Source organism: Triticum aestivum, chromosome 1B, assembly GCF_018294505.1.
Source record: "Triticum aestivum cultivar Chinese Spring chromosome 1B, IWGSC CS RefSeq v2.1, whole genome shotgun sequence".
NCBI classification, from domain to species: domain Eukaryota; kingdom Viridiplantae; phylum Streptophyta; class Magnoliopsida; order Poales; family Poaceae; genus Triticum; species Triticum aestivum.
The window spans coordinates 347,328,259-347,337,488 of record NC_057795.1 but is presented as its reverse complement, the minus strand read 5'-3'; the positions used below and the strand labels follow the sequence as shown (position 1 = coordinate 347,337,488).

The 9,230-nt window shown below is 47.9% G+C and overlaps 1 protein-coding gene across 1 annotated transcript; it reads right to left on the bottom strand.

The window, feature by feature from the left end:
• Positions 1–953: 953 nt before the first annotated feature.
• LOC123123213 (uncharacterized) lies at positions 954–2,604 on the bottom strand. The gene has a single exon (XM_044543686.1). It carries the CDS (start codon positions 2,265–2,267, stop codon positions 1,146–1,148), a length of 1,122 nt encoding a protein of 373 aa, XP_044399621.1. The 5' UTR covers positions 2,268–2,604; the 3' UTR covers positions 954–1,145.
• Positions 2,605–9,230: the final 6,626 nt, after the last annotated feature.

Genomic DNA, 9,230 nt, shown 5'->3' with positions numbered 1-9,230 from the left:
CACTGCTTCCTGCTAATGAAATGAAACGCCAGCAATTGCTGGGTCTTTCAAAAAAACTCTCACTCTCCCGTGATAGGCAATCCGTTTGCTGGAGCAGGAAGGATGAGGGAGAGCACCAGGAGACGAAGCTATATGTGAGCGCAGGAACTGAAGCGGTTGTAGGTTGGGGAAAAGGCACACCTCCATTAGTCGCCGCCCGTGAGTGGCGCACATCGCTCGCAGTGAATGCTCCCTACTCCCTAGAACTGAAAATTCATTGCCTCCTTCAATGCTTCAACTATAGCGAGTCAGTTTCACCCCTCCGCTTCACCTACCTGCATCTGCATGCACGTCGGGAGGCTCGGACCAACACGGCCGCATGGTCTCGGTCCACGACCAGTAACTGCGCGAACCACATCGCTAACACTCGCCTCTCACCAGTAACCACGCGACCCCGCGACTCACTTCTTTTTCCTCGAGAGAAGCGATGGACTGTCTCAACTCCTCTCGATGGAGCAAGTTCCTCTTCCGCTCCAAACGAGCCGCACCACATAACGCCACATGGGAGTAGAGAGTGTGTGCCCTCGACGATTTCTTTTTCGCCCTTCCAAAGTTGTGACGGGGGAAAGCGATTGCGACAAACCGAAGGCCCATCAGGCCCGGTTAACAGGAGATCGTGGATTTTGTTATGGGAGAAGCGACCCAGCCCATGGAGCCCGATTTGCACAGCAGAGGAAGGCTGGACGGGATTAGAGGGAAATCCAACCGCCAAAAACACCCACAACTTGACATCTGACGGCCAAAAACGATAATGGCATGAGAGGGCTCCAATAGTGCTCAGTTATAATGTCTTTAAATGAGGGTGCATTTGTGCTCGGGATTAGAGTAACAATTTTGATCAGCAAATCAGCTTTCATCGAGCCTATTATTTGGAGACAAATAGTCAAAGAGCACAAATCTCAGACAATGCTGATCCAACGGTCAAAAATCCAACGGAAGATGTGCTCTAACAGTTTTGATACAGTATAATTTAGTGGTTTTTACTAGGAAATCCTGCGGTCTTAACAGTTATACAATAGGAATTTCGTAACGAAATTCTGTGATTAAAACAGTTACAACGGGAATTTCGTCAGGAAAAGATTAATTTTGAAGTCTGTGCTTACTGCTTAAACTACCTGCTTCTTCAGGAAGGGCCTTCGAGGACAAAACCAAGAATATGGCCAGCAGCCATTCTCCTGCTTGTGCACCTCGGGGTAAGGTATATCGTCCACATCACCCGTCCCCAGATCATAAACCATTGCCCAATGCTTCCTGTACTTGGGGAGGTTGTGCACCAGGTAGTAAACGCAGTTCCCCCTGATCGCTGGGTACTCCTTGGCAGACAGCGCAACGGCGTCGCCGCAGCCGAGGAAGAGCGCGTAGCCCCCGAGGTCAGTCACCCTCTCACCGACCTGGAAGGGCCATTCAGCGGGCGTCCACGCCGGCCTGTAGACTTCCATGAGCGACGGGCGGCGGCCGTGGAACAGCAGCACGAGCAGGAGCTCGCCGCGGCAGGCCACGACGTGCACCGCACGCACGCAGTCCTTCCAATACTTGTGGGTCTCCAACGACTCCGACGCCTGACTAGGGCACATGCCGAAGCACCGGAGGAGCACGGGAGGGGACGCCGTGCCGAGCTTGAGATCGTAGATGGACACGTTAAACATGCGGTCTATGCAGTATATGTTCCCCTCATGGAATTCGACGCTGTGGAGTTTCGCGCAAGGAACCGCGGCCGGGCCGCTCCAGGCGGCGTCCCCGGGCCGCCAGAAGAAGAGGATATGCGCCCGGGGCCGTCTGAGCTGGGTCGCGACGGCCATCCAGTGCGACGACTCGAGCGGGTCGCCGGAGAGGAAGACCTGGACGACCGGGCACAGGCATGGAAGCGGGATCTCGGTGCCGGAGTGGGGCTCCCACAGCACGAGCCGCGTGGGGGACCGGACGTCGTCCGCAAGGGCGAGCCAGCCGCGGGGCGTGCCGCAGCAGTACGGGAGACCGGGTGGGGCCGCCTTGAAGTCGACGCCCGGGACGCCGCGAGGGAGCTGGAGGGAGTACTCGCCGACTGGGCTCAGTCCGTCCGGGGCCTGTCGGGCGGCGACGACCCACGGGCGGTAGGCGGCCGGAGGAGAAATTGAGGCTCGCCAGTGGGCGCATACCTGGTGGGCGTGGAGCTGGTCTGCGTCGGTGATCAGGCGGCCCGAGATCTCACTGAGAAGATCGGCGGGGAGGGAGGACCAGCCGGCGGCCATCGCAAAGCCTCTTTCTCTCCTCTTCTGTTTTTTCAGTTCGGCGTGCCTGGTCTATTATCGGGTTTCCAGCTGTTTTATCGAGGCACAGTAATCGTTTGATACGGTTTCTAATTGGTTTGATTCGGCCTTTTCTTTTCACTACTTGGGCAAAAAAGGGGTGCGTCGATATCAACTCGAATAAAAATCCACTCGAGTGACTCGAGTGCTTCCGTGCCGGTTATACTTATCTCTACTCTTAATGTTGGTAGGATAGTCTTTATGATTTTTTTTCGTCCCCCACTTTCGTTTATTTTTTTCGTCTGGTGCTCCCTGTGAGGTTTGATTTTGGACGCCGATAACTGCCACATGTATGGTGTATCGGGTGGTTGTGCCGCACGTCTCGTGTGGCATGAAGAAGAACCCGCCCGCACGACCGCGTCCGGGCGCGCGCAGCCACAGCTCGCACGTCCGGTGTATGGCAAAATCGCCCACACGTCCGGGCCAGACGACCGCACTGCCCACACGACCCAGCCGTCTCGGCCTCCTTTCGATCCCCTGTCGGAACTGCCGTCATCGTCTCCCACCTCTCGATCCCCTACCTCCATCGCCGTCCTTCTCTGGTTGCCATGGCAACCAGAGCAGATCCATAGCGCCTTCCCACCTCTAACCACCCCCCACCCCCACTCCAACCCCGCCCTCCCAAGACGACCAACTAAAAGCAGGTGAATCTCCGATCTCCTACTGTTTCTCGTCCTTCTTCTGGCCAAAAATTAGAAATTGCAAATTTGCCAATGAAGATGGCGACTGGATCCACGCTATCGGGGCAAAACACCACACGGATTTGTGTGTATTCGCATTTGCGAACCAGCATACGCCAGATCTTCCATGTACTACGCTAGAGTTGAGCTAAGGTTTTCGGTTGGCTTGGTGCAAGTAGTTGGTAATGAAGGATGCGTAGGAATCCCTAAAAAAGGGAGAGAAAAAGAGAATTTGGCATAGGGGGTAGGAAAAATTATTGCCACTTGTGTCTAACATCAGTTGCCGCCTATCGTTGCCGTCAACTGCCACCATGTTAACCTGTTGCTTGCCATCCTATTTTAGTGGCTGTTGCCATCGCTTCAAAATGATAGCTGGCACCCAGATTTCAGAAAAGAGAGTGGATGTGCATGTCCTACTTGCCATGATGCGTTGGTTGCCTACGCAGGAAATGTGATAAGATTGCCGTGTTATCTTCTACGTGCAAACATCAAAAAATGCATTTTTTGCGGATTGTTGATGCGCTCTTGTTCATGCAGTGACTAAGAACACATTGACAGAAACAAAACGTGGAAGAATGAATCACGAAAACGGCACCGATCCTTGGGTTTCTCAAAGGCCAGAAACGCCCCCTTGGGATGCAGCAGAGTATAGTCAACTCATTTCTGCAGGGCCGTTGCTGCCACTACTAGAGCAGTACGCATGCATCGGTACGATGCATGATAACAAAGAAAAGAACATTTGCCATGTTCGCGACGATGAAGATGACATTCTGCTTATGTCCTACAATGTCATTTTTCGCAGGTTCTTATGACCAAAACACATTCAGGGGGGCACCATGGCAAGTTCAGTCACAGGGCGCTAACATTGACAAATGTATGGGCAACCAATTTCAACTAGCTAATGTGAAAAATCAAGGTAACGCATACGAAAAACAAACATACTGGTGTGGACATGAAAATTAAACTGGCAAAGGATGGCAAAAGACTCCCGAGTTATATCGGAAAAAATGTAGGACCTTCATGCGGCACGTGGCATCATGCGGCAACCATGTACCTGCCATCGACGTCATACACAGGTGAGTAAATAAAAGTGAAGTTGCGAACGGTGAATTAGGAGAAGGAACAAAGCTGGCAGCTGGAGTTGCCATGCCTGGACATCTGCAGTTGCCATGCCTTGACAACTGCAGTTGCCATGCCTGGACAACTGCAGTTGCCATGCCTGGACAACTGCAGTTGCCATGTATGATCAAATGTGATTGCAATGTCTAACCAACCGTGGATGACAAGTGTGAACAAATCTGTGTGGCATGGTTGAACCACTACATGTGCCATATTGAAGAAACTACAGTTGCCATGCAGTGACGAACTGCTACCATGATCACAGGTTGTTACGGTGGGACTACATCGGCAAACGTCTCATGGCAAGCTTCACAGTTGCAGGACAACGCTATTGCAGATAGAGCACATCAAATTGGAATGACAGACCACACAAGATCGGCACATGCGGCACAACAAGGTAAGAAAAATTTGAACCAGAAAGCAGTACTGCATTTGTTTAGCATGTGAGAAAAAGAAGATTTGTAACGGTGGTGGTGGAAAAAACAAACAGAAAATGCTACCAAGTGGTCGTGTGCAAAGAGTCATATATTGTCTTCGGGATTTGCCAATTGCTAAAAGAGTGTGTGCAACACTAATGATTGATCGCATTTGCCTAGTGAGCTCAAGCCTAGAATGCAAGTTTTGATGCTAGAATATACTGGGTGCCATGTATTGGCAGCAATAGTTGCCATGTATGTTGGACTGCGGCTGCCATGGATATAGAATCCAAGTTTTGGTACTGAAAGAAGCCGGTTGCCATGCATTGGCAACAGTAGTTGCCATGTTTGTTGGACTGTAGCTGCCATGACTGAAGAACTACAGTTGCCATGCATGTCCATATGCAGACTCACGGCTTGCTGTGTGAATGATGTCGTGCCAAATCACATGCAGTTGCTGTACTCCGTTACGGTAAACATGCCATTCAAGCAAAATCTTACGCTCGTACCTGTTTTTTTATTACAGGACCTTCAACTACAATCAACAGCGGCGCGGGGACATCTACTACGGGGAGCTCTGAGCGCACGGAAGACGCGTTCTACCAGCCAGCCAACAATCATGCCACAAACAATGCCGAGTCAGTGTCGGAAATGGCAATCATTCCAGCAATGCCGACAAGCACACCTTTGAACACCAGCACAAGCAACACTCTAGTAGATGAAACTGCCGCCGATACTGAAGTGAATGATGAAACTGATGACGAAGCACAAGGGGATGAAGATGGTGGATAATCAGAAATCATGGTACCTCAGCCATCGTACATTGGGTAGAGATTTGATTCATTCACAGAAGCAAAGGAATTCTACCAGACATATGAAAAGGTCCATGGGTATGCGGTCAACACCGAATACTATAGGAAAATTAAAAAACTAACGAGTACAACAGAGGTGAGATGAGGTGCTACAAGGCACGAAGGAACAAGAAGGGTAAAGGTGTTGCGCCTGTCGTTCTGGAACGAAAGAGAGGCATCATTCTCAAGACGGAGTGCCCTGTCCGGTGCAAGATGAACATAGATGGAGCACGGTGGGTGGTCACTGAATATTTTGACGAGCACAACCACGAACTCATAAATAAGTTCAACCTAGTAAAATTTCTGACCGCCCACAGAGGATTCACCCCCCTCGAGAAGAAATTCATAAAGCTGCTACATGATTGTAACGTCGGTCCATCAAGAATGGTCCAGATACTATCCCTCATCCACAACAAAAATGAGACTCTGAGTAGCATGCCCTACATACCAGCTGACGTCACAAACCTAAAGGCAAAGTATCGTAGAGAGAGCAAGTTGGCTGACATAGAGGCCACAATGGCCTACTTCGATGAGAAAGCGAAGGAAGATCCAGATTTCTTCTACATGATAAGATTGGACGATGAGGACCGTGTCAGGAACATGTATTGGGTGGATGGTGCTGCAAGAAGAGCCTACAAACATTTTCGAGATTGCATTTCATTCGACGCGACATATCTCACTAATATGTACAAGATGCCATGTGCGCCATTCATAGGAATAAATAACCACAATCAGTCATTGCAGTTCGGATGCGGGCTTGTTCGGAACAAAGACACGGATGGGTACACTTGGCTGTTTAAGACCTTCTTGGAGTGCATGGATGGACTTGCTCCGATGAACATAATAATAGACCAGGATTTTAGCATGCGTGCAGGCATAGAGGAGGTCTTTCCGTTGGCAGTGCACAAGCAGTGCAGGTGGCACATTATAAAGAAGGCTGAGGAGATGCTGGGACCATTCTTTGCTGACCGTCCAGAGCTGCACAAGGCATTCGAGCTGTGCGTGGACCACAGCTTGACGGTGGAGGAGTTTGAAAGGAGCTGGATGGCCATGATTGAAACATATCAAGTCCAAGACAACGAGACGCTTGCTAGCCTGTGGGAGAAGCGAATGTACTGGGTGCCGGCCTACTTCATGCAGTGCTTCTTCCCGTTTTTGCAGACTACGCAGCGCAGTGAGGGGTCAATGCTGTTTTGAAGCGGTACATGAGCCTTAGCGACTCATTGCTATAGTTTGCCAAGCAATACACATCTTTGCAACAAAAAATACTGGGATTTGAGCTACAGCAAGAAGCGAACACCGCGCTAAAGCAGCCGAAATTGCTAATGTATTTACCGATGGAGAGGCAGATGAGCAAGATATACACCAAAAAGATCTTTAACAAGTAAGTCAGTTGTGTTACAATCTTATTTGCACAAGCATGAAGGTAGTAGGTGCCATGTAGAATGCAATGCAGTTGAAAAGCTTATTTGAAAATGATGATTTCTTGAAAAGTAGTCATTGAGTACAGAGTAACCATGATATGTAGTTGCCATGTTTAAGGAACTATAGTTTGCCATGTTTAATGAAGTACAGTTGCCATGTTTAATGAACTGCAGTTGCCATGTTTGATGAACTGCAGTTGCCATGTTCAATGCACTGTACTTCCATTGGGCATGTTGGTATGGAAATGCAAATGCCAATTAAAGATGTTATGAAGTTGCCATGTTTAATGAACTGCAGTTGCCATGTTTACTCAACTGCAGTTGCCATGTTTAATGAACTGTAGTTTCCATGTTCAAACGAAATGTACTTCCATTGGCCATGACAACATAAGGTGCTACAAAAAACATCACACAAGATTTTAACAAAATCACACAAAACTTGCAGATTCCAAGAAGAAATAAAACGTGCCAGCATGTTCACGGCTTTCCACGTGGACGAACATACGTTCAAGGTGTGTTCTATCTTGGGCATGTCGGATTCAGAACCTGAAGACCCGGATAAGGGAAGGAACTACTTCGTGAAAGCCTCGACAAGCTAAGGCGAATACTACCGCCAATGCTGCAAATTCGAATGGGACGGCATTGTGTGCTGTCACATACTAAAAGTAATGGACATGAACGTGGTGACACGAATGCCCCGCCATTTCATAAGGCGGCGATGGACTTGGGACGCTGACGACGCATTGGCGCCGCAAACATCAAACACAGTTTTGGCTGTGCATGATGAGAGACCGGAGTCAACCATGGAAGCCGCGAGGCACGTTGTGTTGACAAAGAACTATGCTGAACTAATTGATGAAGTGTGCAAGAGTGATGAGACAGCGAGGGTCGCAGAAAAACACAGGAAGGCCCTGAAAAGAGAGCTTGATGAGATCAAGAAGAGGAAAGTTGAGGAAGCCTTACACAGGTTCCCCCGCACATCGAGTGTGCCTTCGTCCACGGGGCCATCATCTGAAAACTCGGAGGTAGGATCTGGAACAGCAAGCACACAAACCCAGGTCAGAAACCTGCCCCGTTCCATCACAAAAGGGCGTCCAAAAGAGATAAGATACAAATCGGGATTGGAGATTCAAGCAAAACACAAGAAAACAAAGAAAGGGATGGGCAAACCGTAAGCAACATTGGAGTACTATGACATGGTCCTTGGTGACATTTTTTTTGTAATCTAGATGTTCTAAATTTTTTAAAAATGGGAGAATGACTCTTGAGAGGCATCAGAATTTGAAGGAAAATGCCATGAGTGGATAACTACAGTTGCCACGTGTATGGTACTGAATCTGCCATGTTATTTATACTGAATCTGCCATGTTATTTTCTACTGAATCTGCCATGTTATTTATACTGAATCTGCCATGTTATTTATACTGAATCTGCCATGTTAGTTCTACTGAATATGCCATGTCATTTGTAATGACTCTGCATTGCGTAGATTTCCGTGTTCAGTCAACACATTTTAGTCACGCATATTGTATTGTGTGCAAACTATGGGAAACAAGTTGAAAGGGTCACATGCAGCAACCGCAAAAAGATTACGGCTACGTGATCAAACTACCATGCTAGCCGGTACAGTTACCAATGAAAAAAAGAACCAAAAAAATATGAAAAAAGACGATAACTTTCACTAACCATGTCTATGAAGGAAATATGCCCTAGAGGCAATAATAAAGTTATTATTTATTTCCTTATATCATGATAAATGTTTATTATTCATGCTAGAACTGTATTAAACGGAAATATAATACATGTGTGAATACATAGATAAACATAGTGTCACTAGTATGCCTCTACTTGACTAGCTCGTTGATCAAAGATGGCTGTGTTTCCTAACCATAGACATGAGTTGTCATTTGATTAATGGGATCACATCATTAGGAGAATGATGTGATTGACTTGACCCATTCCGTTAGCTTAGCACTTGATCGTTTAGTATGTTGCTATTGCTTTCTTCATGACTTATACATGTTCCTACAACTATGAGATTATGCAACTCCCGTTTACCGGAGGAACACTTTGTGTGCTACCAAACGTCACAACGTAACTGGGTGATTATAAAGGAGCTCTACAGGTGTCTCCGAAGGTACATGTTGAGTTGGCGTATTTCGAGATTAGGATTTGTCACTCCGATTGTCGGAGAGGTATCTCTGGGCCCTCTCGGTAATGTACATCACTATAAGCCTCAATGTGGCTAATGAGTTAGTTGCGAGATGATACATTACATAATGAGTAAAGAGACTTGCCGGTAACGAGATTGAACTAGGTATTGAGATACCAACGATCGAATCTCGGGCAAGTAACATACCGATGACAAAGGGAACAACGTATGTTGTTATGCGGTTTGACCGATAAAGATCTTCGT

Bases quoted from the DNA above. Each gene is read 5' to 3' on its own strand.
- LOC123123213 (XM_044543686.1), bottom strand. From the start codon at position 2,267: ATGGCCGCCGGCTGGTCCTCCCTCCCCGCCGATCTTCTCAGTGAGATC.